Consider the following 19,838-nt stretch of genomic DNA (forward strand, 5'->3'; position numbering starts at 1 on the left):
TACAACGTTTGAAGATAGCTATTCCATGGGGGGGGGGGGGAAAAATAGAAAAACAAGGGAGGTAATTGTGTTATTATTTCCGGGGTCAAAGGATTTTTAAGTGGGAGAATAATACCTATGATCGTATAATAGTGAGTTGACAACCTATTGAGCAAAAGACATAGAAATAATTATGTTTTGACTTTCTTAGAAAATATGAAATTATCGCTTTAAACATGCCATATTTTTTAAACATGTTGGCTTAAATTTATTTGTCAATAGGGGACCAAAATCTTTAAAGTTTGAGACAGAATCAAACTATGTTTTAGACTGTATTAAAAGAATTTTAAGTGTGATTGATTTGTCAGTGAGAATGATAGCTCACATACTTGATGAGATAGGATTGTAATCAGAGCTCATCACTGCTGTATTGAAATGTCCTTGAAATGGATGCATTATGATGATCGAATCTCAGTAGCCTAAACTGACAATGGGCGTCTCATGTTGGATGAAGAAAACAGATCATTAACAATAAAAAGGGCGAAAATAAATTTGTTCACTGCATTTATTTTATATAGGGCGAATTAAAGTTTGGCAAGGAAGGATTCGGAATTTCCCAAGCACTATTTAACGTGAATGCTGATAGTGGAGATATAACAGTTGCTAACATAGAGGCTTTAAGAAGAGGTGTTACTAACTACACGGTAAATATTAACTTGTTGATATCCATATTGTTATATTCAAATCCTTCTCCATGTTAAAAGTCCAACCTCTATCTTCATTACTCAAAAAGGCATAAGAACTATAACAAAAGGGAGGCTACGTACTTATATCCACTTTCATATAAGGTTTCGGATCACAATGATTTTCAATATACCAATCAAATATATAAATAAACTCAATATCTTTATATACAGAATCTATTTTTAAGATGAAAGGAAAGAAATATAAACCTGTTGATTCAAGAATCATAACACCGAATAAAATTTGTGAACATAGTCTATGAATATTGATAATATACACACTTATGAGATCCCAACATCAAAACCTTTTATGCATTCCGTCATCAAAATTGAAACTATTTGGAGATAGAAGTTTCAGTGTTGCTGCACCCAAACTCTGGAATAGTTTGCCAATCAATATCCGTGACTGTAAAACTCTGTCAAGTTTTAAATCACATTTAAAAACTTACATGTTTAAACTATCTTATCCAGACTAATATAATTAATATGTTTTTACTCCTTTTTGAAAGCGCTTTGAGCATGCTTATGGATGGATTTGGCGCTCTAGAAATCTACATTATTATTATTATTATTATTATGATCATCCTTGCTACAGATTATTTCCTCTTTCATACTACAATTATGGTGAAGGTACATGTATAATATTAATAAATGTTTTCTTACAGTTGAATGTTATAGCTTATGATACAGCTTATCCAAATAATAGGGCCTCAGCTGTTGTAGTTATAGAGATGAGAAGAAATTTGGGACAGCCTATATTTGTCAGGGCTAATTATGATGTTACAATATTTGATACAGTTAATGTTGGCACTTCCATCCTTCGAGTCAATGCCTCAGACACTAACACCAATGTAAGTACTTGTTTATAACTATATATTTAGTGTGAGTCACACTTACCCTGAAATTATGATATAAAAGATTTTACCCTGAAATTACAAGATTTATTAGTTGGATTTATTTAAATGTGAAAAATTGAATGTTAAATATTTCAGAAGAAAGTTAAGTCATAACTATTTTAACCATGCCCTGTTTCCAACAACTCAGTCTGAATTACAATGACAGTTAAAATTAGATTGTATTTGTTTATATTTAGGATGGACTTATTTATTGTATTTGTTTATATTTAGGATGTACTTATTTATTGTATTTGTTTATTTTTAGGATGTACTTATTTATGAGATTACGGATGTAAATAACAGAGCTGCTCGTTATTACGACATAGATCAACTAACTGGTGTTATTCGTATAAGAGAATCTCTTGTTGGTACTAGTCATGCCAGAGATACAGTAAGTTCTTAATAACAAAAATTATCAATCAATTAAATCTGAATTTTTGACAATGGTAATGATACTTGTGGTCCCGAAGAAAGGAATTTGTTAACCTTAAACAACATTGTCCTTTTGATTAAATGTTTTGTTTTTTATCAACGTTTCTTTACTTTTCAGGTTTGTTAAATTTGTTCTGTTATCAATTACCATTGAAACTTTAAGAAATATTCAGAACTATTCAAAATTATTTGGTGTAAATTATTTGATATGTGTTTTATTTTCTTAGATTAATTTGAGAGTTCGTGATCAGTCAATACCAGAACGATTCGGTCAAGCAACAGCTACGATTAACATTAGAAGAGATCTTTTTGCTCCAGTATTTCAAAATACACCTTACAATGCAGCATTGTCTGTTGGTGCACAAACCGGTGATGTTGTCTTTACTGCAGCTCAGATAAGTTCTACAGACTCCGATTTAGTGGTATGTTGAAAATTATTTGTTTGACTCATTGAGGGGAATCGGTTCCATAGAAAATGAAATGGGGTTTGGGTTACTTTTCTGCACCAATCGGACTAATAAAGTTGGGCATATGCAATGCAGTATGCTATAAGGAAAAGGGATCTTTAATGTGCTGACAATTGTAAACATGATTTTTTTTTTTTTTTATCCCATCCAAATCACTAGACGCTTTTCTTTGCTAGGATGCAGGGGCGGATCCAGGAATTTTAGCAGGAGGGGGTTTGCCAGGTTCCTGAGACAATGTATCCTCCCCCCCCCCCCATACGCATTGCCTCTATCGTCATTATGGCGTATATACACACACATTGAGCTTTTCAAACAGAGAAGTTCAACATCTCGTTTGACGTCAATTTTTATTATGAATTAATACAATAACATTGTGATTCAATTTCATGGATGCAAAGCATTAATTGTGGTATCACATAATGTCTATATCATTATCTCGCGCTTTGAGTGCCCATCCTGTCCCACATCTGACGATAAAGGATAAAGCACACGGTAGAGAAACATTTCTCATAAAAAGTTTTGATTTACAAAAAAAATTTATGTAGCTGAGCAGGGGGGGGGGGGAGGGTCGACCCCCCAAACACCCCCTCTGGATCCGCCCTTGGGATTTTTGGCCTGCTCCACTAGTTAATGGAAACCATGATACGAAGCTCCTAAGGAATTTTCTCAGCCAACACTCAGATTGAACCTGGGACCTCCAGGTTTTTGAGTCAGCGCCGTTATCACCAAACCAGCATGGCACCAGCATGGCTCACTGTTTCATAGGAAGACAATTCATTAACATCAAATTATTATTGCTTTTTACAGGAAAAACTAGTTTTTGAAATGACAGGGGATTTCCCATCACAAAGTTTCTTCCGTATTAACAGAGACACAGGGGAAGTAACTCTAATTAATCCAATTAGGGATGATGGCTTAAAGAATGGAGAATATAAGGTGAGTACCATTAACACATTTATATCAGGTTTTTTTCTAAGAGCTCTCATATCAGTGCTTTATATCTAAATCTCATTCTTAAATTTAAATGTTGCAATTTGAAATTTGTTGATTTTGATTAATGTTATAAATTCGTTATTTCAGCTTCGTTTGGTTACTTACGATACATTCTACCCAAACAATAGAGATACAGAAATAGCAACAGTCACTGTTAATAGAAATCCAGCCAGTCCTGTTTGTAATCCCACATCTTTTGACCTCAATGTACCAGAAACTGCTCCAATCCAGACAATTATTGCCAACATGAACGCAACAGACAGTGATGGGGTATGTATTATAATTTGGAAATATAAAAACAAACAAATTTTTTACGATATGATTTGAACTTTCATCAGACCATTGAAGTCTAGATTTAGTTAGATTTCTATCGCTATTTCTCCTTTCTACAGGGTGGTCACGGTGGGTAAGACACTGGCTCACTAACTTGGAGGTCGGGTGTTCCATCCATTCATTGGCCGAGAAAATTCATCCAGATTTTCCAGCGTGGTCCCCCCCCCTTGTCAGTGATGCAGAACGAAGGGCCTGACAAGGACAGCTGTTTAGTCATTTGGATGGGACCAAAAACCGAGGTCCTGTGTACAGATTGGCGTGCTCGTAAAAGAACGATTGACAGTTGGAATTCGATATAAGAGTAGGCCGTAGTGCCGCTGTTCAGACAAAAATTTCCTCATAGCGTATGGCGTATGTCTGTCTTCATTAGCCCAGTTTGGAGCAGAACAGTAGGATGTTAAACCCCATTTCATTTCATTTCATTTCTACAGGATACAATAACCTATTCTTTGGATTCACCCGATGCTGTAGATAAACAGTATTTCTACGTAGATCCTACCACTGGAGAGCTGTTAGTGAGAGATGCTTTAATCAAACCTGGAACACCAAGATCTTTTACGGTAACCTATATTTATTTTAATTAGGGCATATAGTCTATTGCATGCAATTATGATCTGAAGATCTGCCATCAATTCAAGTGTCAGGGAGTTAATCCCATGCTTGTATGTGACGAGGAGTAGGATCGTCTGTCTAATCTCATGGGTTTCCACAGGGTTCTCCAGTTTCCTCCTACTGATCAAATTTGTGTTGAGTGGACATTAAACCGAATTTCACTCTCTGGCTCTATTAATAGGTCTGGATTATTTATAGCTAATGGTCAATATGATAATTTAATGAATTTTATTTTTAACAGTTCAATATATTAGCTGAAGATGGTGGTAGCCCAACACCAAATCAATGTCGTACTGTTGTGAGAGTAAATGTTATAGTTGATCAGCCACCCGTGTTCCAAAGAATTCCATACTCTGTAACTATTGATGAGAATATTGCCAATACTAACTTGGTTTTTGATACTGAAGCTATCGATCCAGATTTGAAGGTAAAGAATTTGTACAAATAAGCAACATATGTATACATTTAAAAACTTAGATAGGTTTTCGTCAATTTCATTCAGTCAATTGATTCCAATTGTACCAAAATGTGTAGGCCTATATTTTAATTTTCTATTACAAAGACACTGGTACTGTAAAAGAAGAAAACATTTTGTCACATAGAAGTAATGTGATAGGTCTTTATATCAACACAAAGCAGTATGAAATTATTGCGATTGGATCCGAGTAAGAGTTAGTCTAATTTGTTTTACAGGGTCAACTTGTCTATAATCTGGTTGGCAGTCTCAGTGCTCCTTACTACTTTCAAATCGACAGTTCTTCTGGCATAATAACAGTTCAAAGAAGTCTGAGATCTGATTCTTTTACACAATATGAGGTAACACTATTCTTTTATATTTCTATTTTAATAAATTAACAGCTTAAACGACAGTGTTAGATTTAACTTCATCCAAATATGATAGAATTAGAGTTATTGAAATCTGTACATCCAAATGAGACGGAATAGGATTTATTGAAATCGTAAAGATTGTATTAAGTGTGTTAACTTAAAAAAAAAGCTATGTATCAAAATCTTAATTATTATTTTTGATTTGATAATTTTTTTTTTTTTTCCAACAGGCTGTCGTAACTGCTTATGATGATCAGTCTCTGGGTAAAACAGCCACAGCAACAGTCACTATTAGTGTAACACGAAATCCTGCCACACCTGAAATACTCCTTGGTCCATATGAAACGACAGTTGAGGAATTGATACCTGTTGGTAGAATATTATTTAATATTTCGGCTCGTGATACAGATGGGGTGAGCTTTTATATTCTATTGAACATAATCTAACTGAACATATATGACATTATATACTAACCACTGATCTCCATTAAGCAGCTATCCAAGGGTTTTCTTGGAACTGTAAAAACATGTGCTATTTAGCATCTGTAAGACAAACATAAAAATTAACTCATATAACATGCCCAAAAAATGAGCCGAATATGCTGAAAATTTCAGTCAAATTTCTCCACTCTGAACTGAGATATTAGCGATTGAATTTTAGGCCCAGCCTTGATTATCATTACTAAAGTTGGTACGATAAAAAAAACCATAGTCTTGATTATCCATTTTTGAATTAAATCATCAATGAGCGTTGAGCAGCAGATAAATTCAAATCCAGTGAAAATCCGACACATAAGATGGCATTGAGAGTTGATTTAGGTCTTTTCATGTTAATAAATGTCTATTTAGTAGTTTTTATAAGATTTCAGACCTAAAGAAAGACCTACAATAGGCAGATTTAGCTATTGCATAATGTATGTTTATTTCAATTATTATAGGATGTACTTAGATATGATCTTGTTGGTAATTCAGTATCATTGACACCTCTTCGATATTTTGGTATTGACTCAAACACAGGAAGGATTCAACTGATAAGAAGTTTAATAGCTGATGGACAAACTGCTACAAGATACGATGTAAGATAAATTTACTTGTCTACAAATGATTTCTTATTTTAGCCAAATTGACAGGCAAGAAAACAAACCTGTCAGTAAATTTACATTCCATAAAATAAGAATATCAAACAATTTAACCTTAAAATATACAGTGAATAGGCTTACAGATAAAGGTCCAGTGCTTTAATGGCATTTTTGCTAAAATATCAAATTTTTCACAGCTTTATTACACACGAAATAAGTGCTTTGTGGGGGTAGTTCTCTGGTTCACCATGGATGGATTAAAATATATTGAAGCTAAAAAACACATGTCAGATAGGCCTAGGCCATGTTTTATTCAACCTCTCTTGAGTACAAAAGATTCCACATATGGGAGATAACTCTCGAGTACTCCAATAAAGAATAAAGAAGAGGGAACTCTTCCATGAAAGGTGGCATTACTATATGAAATAAGGGATCAAAATTCCAATGCTAGATGACCTCCTAGCTTGGATTCAATCAGATTTAACCGAACCCCATCAGGTTTCTCCTTTACAAGATTGATTGACTGGCTAAAGTTTTGAATTGAAAACCCATGGCTATTTTTATACTTGTCATATCAATTAAAGATTGATTAGAAATTTTGAATAGAAAATTCTTTTAAATAAACTAATTCGGGGTATGGGGCGTCGAGGTGTGATCTCTTATCCTGTTGTGCTTTATTTATAAAGAGGAGTTTTTCTGTAGTGTGATGTTATTGTTCACACCTAATGATCTTGTGTTTGTGTTTAGATGGTTGTAAGAGTTAGTGATCAACGTACACCAGCAAAAACAGCTCAAGCCAATGTAAGAGTCAATGTGCTGAGAGATAATAATCCACCTAGATTTACATTTGGAGCAACACCAATTACTATTTCTGAAAACCTCCCAGTTGGCAATAATTTCAAAACCGTTACAGCTGTAGATAATGATCTGAGGGTAGGTGTCAGTTGTCTTATTTTAATTTTGTGTAATGCTTGTTTATTTTACATCAATGCCAAGGTTCAAACTATTTGTATCAGTTTTTTTGCTCTTGTTTCGTACTAAAAATTTAAAGATAATAGTGCTAGAGATGACGAAACTTCTGAAATAAAGAAGAGCAAAACATGCTTGACATCATATTAAGATTCAGTTACATGAAAAGATTATTTTATTTGCTTATGTGCATAAGTTATTGTTTTTGTTTTTTAGGGAAGTATTGTTTATGAAACAGTTGGAGATGGATCAGCACCATATTTCTTTAATGTCGATTCTTCAACTGGAGCGATAACAATCAAAAACAGTCTGTTAACAGATCCAACAACATTCCAATACACGGTAAATATTAATACAATAGTGCTCTATACTAAAATAACCTTTTATATTTATTTTAATTTTGGTGGGTTGTATGGCCGAATTTTTAGCCATGCGCCTGTCCAACCTTGTGTGTTTTCTCCGGTTTCCTCCCACTGCTAAAAGACCCCTATGTGCAAGCGAATTATTGAAATAAAGTTGAACCATATGTTAGTCCCGAACTGACCTAGTTTGTGTCGAGTGGAGTTAAACCCAATTTCTCTCTCTCTCTCTCATTTTTAGTTTATAATAATAATAATAATAATAAAAACTTTATTTAATGAGACAACGTATTTAATTTGCAAAAAAACTAATCTTCTATAAGTCCCTCCTAAACTACAAAGACGTATATACATGTAATATCAGGATTAATTCAAAATCATTTGAAATGCAATAGCATTTTAAAGTGGGAAGTTTGGGAAGTCACTCCTTATTGATGTCAATAAAGTAATGCAATGATCAAATATTTTCAGGTAAATCCAATATTTAGTTAAAAAATGTACTGCAATCTGACAAACTTTGATGTGATATTTAAAATCATTCTTGTCTGTTGATTATTACAGCTTCAAATAAAAGCGTATGATAGTGCTTATCCTGGAAACTCAGTTACCGCACCAGTGGTTATCACAGTACTAAGAAATGAAAATCCTCCAGTATTTGTCGGAACACCTTACAGTGACAACATCAATGAAAAACTACCAGTTGGAACATCATTCTTCAATATACGGGCTACTGATGCTGATGTATGTTAATATATATATATATATGCTATTATTTTTTACTACCTGTAGTTGTCAAGGGCTGTAGTGGTTTTCTTGCTAAGTCATTCGGACTAAAATCCAGGACCTCCCACACCAATACTTGCTACTGATGATAATGTATATATGTTAATAATATATTGGCAATATATGTGACAAAGTCAGTTTGACAAAGTCATTCAAGAAAACTTTATTAAATTAACAACAGATGCAATCAAGAAATTTGACTTAACAGCAGTGCTGTCTGATAGCCAATCCTCTTCTGTCCCTCTCTGTCAGTCTACTCCGGAGTGTGCTAAAAATAGATCTGCAGTCAGCACTAAGGCCAACACAAGACACAAGGCCAATACAAGTTAATATATCAACCGATGCTATTATTTGGTACTACCTCTAACTGTCAAGGGCTCTGCAGTGGTTGTCTCACTAAGTCATCAGGACTAACATCCAGGACCTCCCACACCAACGTGTTTGTGATTTTCAAGTCCAGATCTGTTGGGCTGACAAAAAAAATTAAAACAGAAAAATGAGATCCAGTTCATGATTCCTTGACAGTTGCAGTTTGAAGAAGATTTTACAACTTGTATTACATTCATAACCGTAGAAATGAAAAGTATTATTTTATGTCCGTCTGAAATGACCAGTAACATCAAAATACAGATCTATATTTCGTTTCGTTTTTTTTATACTTTCGATGGCCTACACTACATGAAGATCTGACCGGTTGTAGCGATAGGTCGCGTCAGAGGTCATACGAGCGGCTTTTGACCCGATGACATCAGACATTTGATTAACCAATCAGCATTGTTGTTACTAGTAGATTGCCCACAGTTCCATGCAAAACACGCCTAAAGCTTGCCGTAACAGAATGTTTCATTGGCTACCCCCCACCCCCCCTCCACACAATTTAGAACCCCCCTCAATGATAACAACTCTTTCAGATCCTAGTGTAGTAAAGACAAGTAAAACGAAATTTTGAAATATAACAACAAAACAAAATAGGACCTGTGTTTTAATCCGAATGCATTAGGTTTGTTTGGTTTGTAGTTTATATTTATTGTAGTGTAATATGTATGATATATGATTGTATATATGTTACAGGGTGATCGTATATCTTACTATGCTACCGGTGATGCAGATGCAATGAATTTTTTCAATGTCAACAGTGATACTGGTGCTATAAGTGTCAGTAAACCATTAGAAGGTCAAACGGCTGGAACATATAGGGTAAGATAAGATATTTATTGCATCAAAACGTCCATTATGGACAGCATGCATACATACAAACAGTAATAACATTGTTTAATGTCAGCCACATTAATTTCAATACACATTTTTATATTCCAACTTTAAATACAGACCTGATATTCTGTAAATCACAAAACAATATAAAAATGATTACTTAGATAATAGGATGATCAGTGTTATTGAAGAACATCAATGATGTCGTTATAGATATCTAGTAAATGGTGTGTCTTATGTTACACGGTAGAGGGGTTGGATGGCCGAATGGTTAGCATGTGTGTGCTGTATCATAAGGTCTATCATTGAGTCAACTGCTGTGGTTTCGATTCCCCGGTTGTACGTGACAAGGAGTAGGGTCGCCTGTCCAACCTCACCAGGTTCTCTGGTTTCCTCGCACTGCTAAAGACCCCTATGCGTAAGCAAGTTAGTGAAATGAATTGAACCATATGTTAGTCCGGAAATGACCTAGTTTGTGTCAAGTGGACGTTCAACCCTCTCTCTCTCTCTCTCTCTCTCTCACTCTCCCACTCTCTCTCTCCCTCTCTCATATTACAACTACAAGACACCACCCAAAAGGTACATCAGGCTGCATTAATTTTATATACATTGTTTTCTTTTCTTTTTTCTTGATTATGTATTGTTGTAGTATTGTTTATATAGCCATGGGGTGATTTCGTTGTGTGTTTTTCTTTATTTTTTTCCATAGTATAAATTGAACAGCTTGTATAGTAAAATTTTTATAATTTATAATTTATTCGGTAATAATACTAATTCTAAATTTTATTTTACAGTTGTCTGTAAATGCCACTGATAATGCTGTGAGAGAACGATGGGCAACAAGTTTTGTTACTATTACCGTATCTAGAGATAACACAAGACCATTCTTTACAAATCTTGTCAATTCTGTCTACAATGTAACAGTCCGTGAAAATATTACTGTAGGCTCATTTATTTTAAGAGTTTCTGCTGCTGATAATCAACTTTCTGTGAGTAATCTTTTTATTATCCTTGTAACGTGCATTCAGTCATAAACAATCTAAATAGAAAGACTGCAGTAAACTCATTAAAATTCCTTCGTTTGTTCGTCTGTTCGTTGATTTGTTCGTTGATTTGTCCTCTGTTACGAGGAAGGATGTGAATTCTTTGATTTAAAGATGATTTAACTCGCCTGCCTTCTGACCAATAATTTGAGAAAAACTGACTTTATATATTTGATCTATAAAGTGAAATAGTGTGGATAGAGTATTTATCTTTATCGCTTGTTAAGGATAGACAACTAGCTTATAATTTGATTTATATCAGAATTATGAAGTAAAAGTGATTGATTTTTTTTTAAAAATAGATACATATTTCTTTTTTTTTTATGTATTTATATCTACCATAAATATAGAAGTACTTGTACTTTATCTACTTTGATATAAATATTAATTTTATTTGTATTTTATCTACTTTGATATAAATATTAATTTTATTTGTATTTTATCTACTTTGATATAAATATTAATTTTATTTTTTTTAGGGAAAAATTGTTATTGAAGTGGAAGGCGATTACCCTGCACCAACCTTCTTCCAACTAGGAACTATAACTAACGGTCAAGGGGACATTACTCTGATGAAAGATCTAATGACAGATTTTACCAGACTGGAACAATATGTGGTATGTTAAACTGTAAATTTATATATTGATAACTTTTAATTGTTTGTCTATCCCCTTTAAGGATTGAGACTACTCTCAGTTTGAAAGCTGTTGAATTGAGAATGGTACAAGTAGTTAGGAAATGTAATACTAGCTTTAAAAAAATATTTATGTCTTCTTGGAAAATAAAGTATAAAAATCTTATATAGGTACATCATATATAACTAATTTGCAGGATTTATATACAAATACCTACCACAGAACCAGATAGAATTTTCATCTTTAATTTTTACAATTTCCTAGATAATGGTCTTCAACACATTTGCCTCACCACAATATTTTGTCTTCAAAAAATATTTTGACAACAGGGCAATAATTGTGTAAATGATATCAATATTTTTAGCAGATTTCTTCTTAAACATTGGGTTTTTTTGTGTGTTATTGTAGATGAGATTAAAGGCATATGATGATGCTAGACCTGATCTGACTGCTACTGCTACTGCCTTTATTAATGTTATACGTAATGCTAATGGTCCAAGGTGGGTAGTACCATCATATGATGTAACTATACCAGAAGATCATCCTGTGTTAGGCTCGGTTGTTAATGTGACAGCAGTTGATGCTGATCCTACAGTAAGTTTAGCATTATTTTTCCAATGATGAGTGTCTAACAAGTATGTTTAGAAGTATAGAATTCATGTGAAATGTCTAATCAAGCACCTTTAAATGATATGTTTTTTATCCTTGTTATAAATTTTTTTGCCCACTTTCGATTAAAATTCTTGAATTTCCTATATTTTATCACCTTGTATTTTCTGTTTTAGGATACCATTAAATACGACATCCTAAGTGAAACTATTCAAAGAGATTTAAGTACTGGACCAGCAAATTATTTCTTCATTGATGTTGATACAGGTGTTATCGTTCTACGACAATCTGTCTTGAATACAAATATCAACGAGTTCTTGGTAAGTCATTACAACTGATCATCCTCTCTCTCTCTCTCTCTCTCTCTCTCTCGCACCCCCCACCCTTAACCCTATCCCCACAACCCTCTACAAACCAATTCCCAGTAACCTCTTCCTGTCCCTTCTTCTCTTGTCTCCACCCTTCCCACCACACTCACAAACCAATTCCCAGTAACTCATTTACAGATCACTTAATGTCCTCTCTCCCCCCACTTCTATCCCCCAGCACTATTTAGTCCAACAGTCTTAAAGAAAGACACATCCAATAGGCAAAAAACTTCTGATATTGAATTGTGTTGTTTTTTGTCAGGTTTTTATTATTATTTTACTTTTACTCATTTACAGATCACTTAGTGTCCTCTCTCCCCCCACTTCTATCCCCAGCACTATTTAGTCCAACAGTCTTAAAGAGAGAGACACATTCAATAGGCAAAAAACTTCTGATATTAAATTGTGTTGTTTTTTTGGTGGGTTTTTTTATTATTTTTCTTTATCACAGTAAGTATTAACATCTTAACATTATATCAATGGCCATTTGAGGGTTGACATTAATAAGATGGTATAAATATTTATTTTATATAGTTACAAGTACAAGCATGTGACAGCGGAGTACCTAAAAGATGTATTACCATTCCCGTAACTGTAAGAATTAACCGACAAGCAGAACTACCAACGTTTGACAGACTCCGATATACTGAGACGATTGAAGATACTACTTTACCGGGTACCTTTATCTTACAACTAACAGCTGGAGATAATGATTTAAAGGTGTGTGGATATTTATCGCATTTATCATATATTATTGTTTGGCAATTCATTTACTTTGTCATGGAAGATTTTCAAAAGATTTATCATATGAAAATAATATATAAAAGTCATCTGAACCTAATATCTATTCGGGAAATAAAAGAAATGAAATGAAATGTGGTTTAACCTCCTACTTATCTGCACGTACGGGGGCCTGTTTCACAAAATTTTAACTAAGATAAAATCCAAATTTTAGTAATTTGATTGGATAATATTAGATTGATTTTAGTGCTTAGCCAATCAAAATTGAAGTATCTGCTAAAATTTGAATTTTATCTTTAGTTAAAATTTTGTGAAATAGGGCCCTGGGCTACTAAGGAAAGGTATACGCCATACAGGGCTGTGCCCAGACAGTTGCACTATATATACAGCCTACTCTAATTTCACATTCCAACTTTCAAGGGTTTCTTTTACATACACGTCTATGTGTACACATGACCTTGTTTTTTGTTCCATTCGTACAACTAGACACTGTTCCAGAAAATAAAAGCTATCCTTGACTTTGATACTATAGGAATGCTGAAAGTTAATATTATTTTTTCTCCAGGGATCTATTAAATATGCTCTAGTAGAACCGAGACCAGCATTCTTCAATTTAGATGTTGATTCTGGACGTATTACGCTGAGAGAAAGTGTTCGTTATGTTAATCAAGAAACTTATCGTGTAAGTAAAAAATAGTTTGACCAAAGTGATTATTCCTAAGTAATACATTCAATAAAATATAGTGTATATTTATATAACAAAAATTCTCACATATTTACTGATAAATATAGAGTAATTTATAGAATTGAATATAATTTAAAAATAAATATTAAACATACATTATGGGAGATAAGATAAAGAGCTTGTAGTTCTCACTATAATAGTTAAAAACTAGATAATGTAAAGGGAATTTACTGGATATTTCAGTCAAATTGATCCACTATGAACCGAGAATTAAGCAATTCAAATTTCGGCCTAGCCTCATTTCTAAAGTCTGTATGATAAAAAACATAGTCTCGATCATCCATGTCATGATTAAATTATGAATGGAAGTCGAGCAGCAAATGGGATCATAATCCAGTAAATATCATAGGCTTGCGATGTCATCATGAGTTGATTATAGTCTGGTGAGTTAATTAATGCCTAATTAATAATTTAGACAACATTTCAGACCTAAAGAAAGACCTGCAATTGGCAGATTTAGCTCTTGCATAATGTATGTTTAAAGAAATCTCTATATAATATGTTAATTCTTTTTTTCTTTTTTTTCAGTTTAATGTGATAGCCTATGATTCATTAGAAGAAAGAAATCCAAGTGTTCCGATTGAAGTTTCTATTTTTGTTAATAGAAACTCAAATGGTCCACAATTCTTGATTAATCCATATAATAGAACTATATCAGAATATCATGCTGTTGGTAGTAGCGTTGAAAATGTCACAGCCGTCGATCAAGATGGGGTAAGGATAAACATAATATATATATGTTGACAAAGATCAATTGTCAGAAATAATTTAAGGTGGAATAGGACAGTTTGAAATACTATCGGCCCATATTGTTAGCAATGTCGTTTATGACTAACGGTATATGGAATACCGGTAGCAGTAGGTGAAATGGCCGCCATCTTTATTGCACGAAAAATGTCGACATCATCAACTTCAGACCTCGATGTTGACACGGGAAAAGTCTAGATTTGCTTAATACTATGTATTAGGCGCACCCCTTCTGTAAATAAAAATATCTGGTAAAAAAAGTGCGCCTAATACACCGAAAAATACGGTAATCATATTTTTGTCTTTCTCTGTTTAGATGTCTAATGAAATGAGGGGAAGTTTGAGATCAAACTGTCGAGGGTTCTTTTACAAGGAACTTTCTCGGCCATCACTGGGATAGAAGCCAGTGAGCCAGTGCCTTAAACATTGATCCACTGTGGCTCTCTAGATGTCCAGTACTTCTGTGCGCATAATTTTATACATGCAACAACTATTGTACGAAATTGAGAGATAATTATTGTCCTGTTAACAAAACATTTAGTAAAACAGTAGTCAGGGTAACCGAGACTTTAATAGTTAGTATGTAACTATAAACTAGAAGAAAAAAAAATAATGGCAAGAACACCAACAAATCTGGCTTAAAGTTAACTTGCTTGTACATGTACCTGTAATGCCATTAAACATACATTATGCAAGAGCTAAATCTGCCAATTGCAGGTCTTTCTTTAGGCTTGACATGTTATCTAAATTATTAATTAGACATTAATTAACTCATCCAGACCATATTCACCTCTTGATGGCATCGTTAGCCTGTGATATTTATTGGATTAGAACCTGGTCTGCTGCTGCTGATTAAATCAAAAAATGGATAATTTAGACTATGTTTTTCATCCTAACGCCTTTAGTAATGATGATCGAGGCTAGGCCCAAAATTCAATTGCTAAATTCTCGGTTCAGGTTGGATCAATTTGACTGAAATTTTCAGCAAATTCCCTTACATTATCTAGTTTTTAACCATTATAGTGAGAACTTCCGACTCTCTATCTAATCTCCCATAATATAAATATGATATAAGGCATATTGATGATGTTTATTGTGTTTTATATATTACAGGATGTATTGAGATATTCTATTGTATCTAATGATGTAAATGTAGTTAATACATTCTATATCAACCCTGTAGATGGTCTTATATATCTTAAACAATCAATTGTTAATACACCTGTCACATTCTACAATGTAAGTACTGCTAAATGTATATAATTTTATTACAATAGTCGGGGGGGGGGGGGGAGTAGATGGCCGAATGGTTAGCACGTGCGCGCTGTATCATAAGGCTTGTCATTTCGAATCCCCGGTTGTACGTGACAAGGAGTAGAGTCGCCTGTTCAACCTCGTGGGTTTTCTCCTGGACCTCCGGTTTCCTCCCACTGCTAAAGACCCCTACATGCAAGCAAATTATTGAAATAAAATTAAAACCATATGTTAGTCCCGAAATGACCTAGTTTGTGTTGAGTGGACATTAAACCCCATTTCTCTCTCTCTCTCTCTCTCTCTCTATTACAATTGTCACATTTTTCAATTTAATACTGCAAAATCTATGGTATTAAATGAAATGAAATAAAATGGGGTTTAACGTCCTACTGGTATATGGTATGTAGTATTACCATATTTTGTATATATGTGGCCAACAAAACTATCTAATGTATTTTACTTAAAACAGAATAAGTACTGAAAAGTGTTCTGTATATAGTAATTTAGATGACTAAAACAAAAAAAAATAGGTTAGATAACGTTTTGGCCTCAATGTACATGGACAGAATAGAGTTAACAAGGGTGTTGGCGTGAAGGTAAGGATTGTTAGTGTTAGTCAATTGTTTAACCAATATACACTTTGAAGAAAACCTTTTGTTGTGTATAATCATAAATTTTTATTCTAAAATATTTGTCAGTAGGCCCTACATCTTTTTTTTTTTTATTATCTAATTTGATTTCTCGCCTTCTGTTTGAAGATTTTATTTTGCTCATGTCGTTTTTTTTCTTCTCTTTAGTTTACTGTACAAGCATCAGATCAGCGTCCTGTTAGGGGAAAAACAGCAGTTGCAAGAGTATATATCTACGTTAACCTTGATTCTAAGCCTATATTTATAAACGCACCTTACAGAAGAACAATTGAAGAAAGTGATCCCCTTACTACCAGCATCATAACAACTCAAGCAACTGACCAAGACTTACTTGTGAGTTTCTGTGATTTTCATAAACCATTAGTATTTAATGTTCGGCTGTTAAATTTTACACTAAGTTAATCCAAACTTTATTGTTTTAAGTTTCAGATCACAATAATATTCAATATACCACTTTATGACATAAATAATTTATATTGATTCATTCTCAGGTTCTCATTAATAAATAAATGATACCTGTACAGGTAAATAATCCTAAAATCTGAATACAATTATCATTCAATGAGATAATATAAATTATGTTGTTTTGTTTGTTTAGGGCCAAATGGTATATAAAATAGTTGGTAACTATCCTGGAGATCAGTATTTTGCCATCAATAATGTCACTGGTGTTATATCAATGATAAATTCAGTTAGAAATGAGCCTGGTCAACTCGGATCATACACTGTAAGTACATCATTGTTTTACGTTAACGAGAGTAAGATGCTGGCTCGCTGGCCTGGAGGTCGGGTGTTCGATCCCTGCATTGGCCGAGAAAGTTCATCCAGATTTTCTGGCGTGGTTCCCCCTTGTCAGTGATACAGGACGGAGGGCCTGACAAGGACAGCTGTCTAGACATTCAAATTGGCATGCACGTAAAAGATTCCTTGACAGTTGGAATTTGATATAAAGAGTAGGCTGTGGCGCCACTGTCCAGTCAAAATTTCCCTCATAGCACACTGTATGGCGTATGCCCGTCTTTATTATCCCAGTAGGAACAGAACAGTATGACGTTAAACCCCTTTTCATTTCATTTCGTTTTCGTTAACTGTAGGAGTGTCAGTCTGTATACATTGTCCTCCTGTCTGAAAATAATATACAAAATAATATACAAAGTTTTAATTTAAAAAAAAAAGAATGTTATTGTATATATATATACAATAACATTCTTTTTTTTTTAAATTAAAACATATACAATAACATTCTTTTTTTTTTAAATTAAAACTTTGTAAAAAAACAAAAAAAGATTTTTTTTTAGAAAGGCAATTTAGTAAGGTGCTTTGGTGATTTACAAGGTTTTATTGTTTGTCAATAAATCACCTACTGCATAAAATCTTTATTACTTGTATTTTTTTTTAGCTGTTCCTAGAAGCATATGATAGTGTTTATCCCAACAGAAAAGCTGATACAAGTGCCATAGTCTACGTCACACGTGATCCTAATGCTCCTGTTTTCCTTGATACAAGCTATGTGATAAGTATCATCGAATCAGTTGATATTGATACCGAACTTCTAAATATAACAGCTACTGATGCCGATGGGGTAAGTTTCTTACAAATTAAATGAAAAAGAAAACTGATGTTAGAGTGTCATATTTGTTATCTTAATGTACATGTATTTTTAAAATAGAACTCGAAAGGGATTAATACCAATTGGAATTCGATATAGAGTAAATATATTATCATAGATCAATTGAACCATAATATTATTTCTGATAATATTCTAATGTTCAGATTGGCTGTAGTTAAACAACCTCGTTAATATTTTTAAAAAATTAACCATAACTGGTGCTTTCTAGAGTATATCCTCATGTTTCTCGCTTACATGCACAAATAACGCATGTGGCAATCTGACCTATTTATCAAAGATGACATAAATCAAGACTAATAAAATGGCCCCCAAACAATTTGAGATAATTAACTTCTTTAGGGGTCCCTTGGCTTACTCGCAGACTAATTCTCAGCCCCTCCCCATTGGCTGTTGTCCTTTACAGTATTCTCAGTACAGTAATAGATTCCATGATTACCCTTACCTTAACTTTGTTTGTATAAATGCAATGGTATATTATTATAGGATGTGGTCAGATATCGCATTATCAACTCTCAACCAGCCGGCGGAAACAACTATTTCTATCTTGATCCAGATACCGGTATGATGAAAACTAGAGCAGTTCTTACTGGCGCTCCTAGTAATACATATTCAGTAAGTTACATTATGTCTGTCTGTCTTACCCATAGAACCAATAAAAATTATCCATAGACAAAACCAATTTAATTTCTAATCCTTTGGGATCTTGATCAACCAATAGCCGACTTGATTCTTATGTGCGATGGTTTGTTAAAATTTTAAAACTTAAATATTCAGAACTAAAAGTTTCTGAGAAGAGCAACCAAGTTCTTTTTCTTTTAAATTAGTTTTTTTTCGTGAAGAAATGGAGGCAGTATTTATATTAGATGTTCCCTAAGAATAGAAATTCAAGTTGATGTGACCTTATTTTTAGAGCCTTTATAATCAAATACGTAAAGTTTTATCTGTTTTTCACAGTTTACTGTACAGGCCTACACTAACAGAGATAAATCAAGTAACATTGGTGTTACCATCAATATACAACGTATACCATCAGATATACGACCAAGATTCACCAATATTAACTTCGCTCGAACGATACCATATACACAGTCTGTCAGTTCATCTATCTTTAAACTTACAGCTGTCGATGACGACTTAAAGGTAACCTTTCATATTGTTTTCTGTAAAGACGTTCTTCCAGTCTTTAGTGGTCGTAATACTCGTTAAAGTAAAGATGCATGATTTCTATTTTTTTTCAGAAAATATCAAATTTCTCATAGCTTAATCCTCGCTAATATTTACTTAGATTGATTATTAAACATTTAATTAAGAAAACAAAGATCAAAATACCAATGCTAGATAACCTACTGGCTTGGACTCAATCGAATTAAACACAGGCCCATCAATTTGGTTCACAGCAAATAAAGACGGTGGTTGTCTTGTAACATAGGGAGCAGCATAGATTGATGTTATTTTTATTTCATCATATCTTTGTAAATACTAAGCAGAATTGCACCGTGTTGGACAGCCCAGAAATTTCATCTGGATTTTCCGATGTGGTTTCCCCCTTGTCAGTGGTGCAGAACTAAGGGCCTGACAAGGACAGCTGTCTAGTCCTTCGGAATTCGATATAAGAGTAGGCGATAGTGCCGCTGCCCAGACAAAATTTCCCTTATAGCACACTGTATGGTGTATGCCCGTCTTTATTAGCCCATTTTTGGACTTGTATCCCTATAATTAGAGATGTAACGTT

The 19,838-nt window shown here is 33.6% G+C and overlaps 2 protein-coding genes across 2 annotated transcripts in view; both read left to right on the forward strand.

The window, feature by feature from the left end:
- LOC130010847 (protocadherin Fat 4-like) overlaps positions 1 to 12,645 on the forward strand; it is a 42,578-nt gene extending 29,933 nt beyond the window's left edge. Inside the window, exons 31-44 of the mRNA XM_056098945.1 lie at positions 1,884 to 2,009; positions 3,325 to 3,453; positions 4,697 to 4,882; positions 5,149 to 5,271; positions 5,514 to 5,579; positions 7,109 to 7,294; positions 7,547 to 7,672; positions 8,251 to 8,430; positions 9,544 to 9,669; positions 10,479 to 10,544; positions 11,207 to 11,344; positions 11,771 to 11,956; positions 12,148 to 12,291; positions 12,637 to 12,645. Of these exons, the coding sequence (XP_055954920.1) occupies positions 1,884 to 2,009; positions 3,325 to 3,453; positions 4,697 to 4,882; positions 5,149 to 5,271; positions 5,514 to 5,579; positions 7,109 to 7,294; positions 7,547 to 7,672; positions 8,251 to 8,430; positions 9,544 to 9,669; positions 10,479 to 10,544; positions 11,207 to 11,344; positions 11,771 to 11,956; positions 12,148 to 12,291; positions 12,637 to 12,645 (1,791 nt within the window). The remainder of the gene's footprint in view (positions 1 to 1,883; positions 2,010 to 3,324; positions 3,454 to 4,696; positions 4,883 to 5,148; positions 5,272 to 5,513; positions 5,580 to 7,108; positions 7,295 to 7,546; positions 7,673 to 8,250; positions 8,431 to 9,543; positions 9,670 to 10,478; positions 10,545 to 11,206; positions 11,345 to 11,770; positions 11,957 to 12,147; positions 12,292 to 12,636) is intronic.
- Positions 12,646 to 15,685: 3,040 nt separating this feature from the next.
- LOC126811336 (protocadherin Fat 4) overlaps positions 15,686 to 19,838 on the forward strand; it is a 47,723-nt gene continuing 43,570 nt past the window's right edge. Inside the window, exons 1-6 of the mRNA XM_056098954.1 lie at positions 15,686 to 15,811; positions 16,624 to 16,809; positions 17,075 to 17,203; positions 17,876 to 18,058; positions 18,590 to 18,718; positions 19,061 to 19,246. Of these exons, the coding sequence (XP_055954929.1) occupies positions 17,081 to 17,203; positions 17,876 to 18,058; positions 18,590 to 18,718; positions 19,061 to 19,246 (621 nt within the window). The 5' untranslated portion in view covers positions 15,686 to 15,811; positions 16,624 to 16,809; positions 17,075 to 17,080. The remainder of the gene's footprint in view (positions 15,812 to 16,623; positions 16,810 to 17,074; positions 17,204 to 17,875; positions 18,059 to 18,589; positions 18,719 to 19,060; positions 19,247 to 19,838) is intronic.

This window comes from Patella vulgata, chromosome 2, assembly GCF_932274485.2.
Source record: "Patella vulgata chromosome 2, xgPatVulg1.2, whole genome shotgun sequence".
In the NCBI taxonomy this organism is placed as follows: Eukaryota; Metazoa; Mollusca; class Gastropoda; family Patellidae; genus Patella; species Patella vulgata.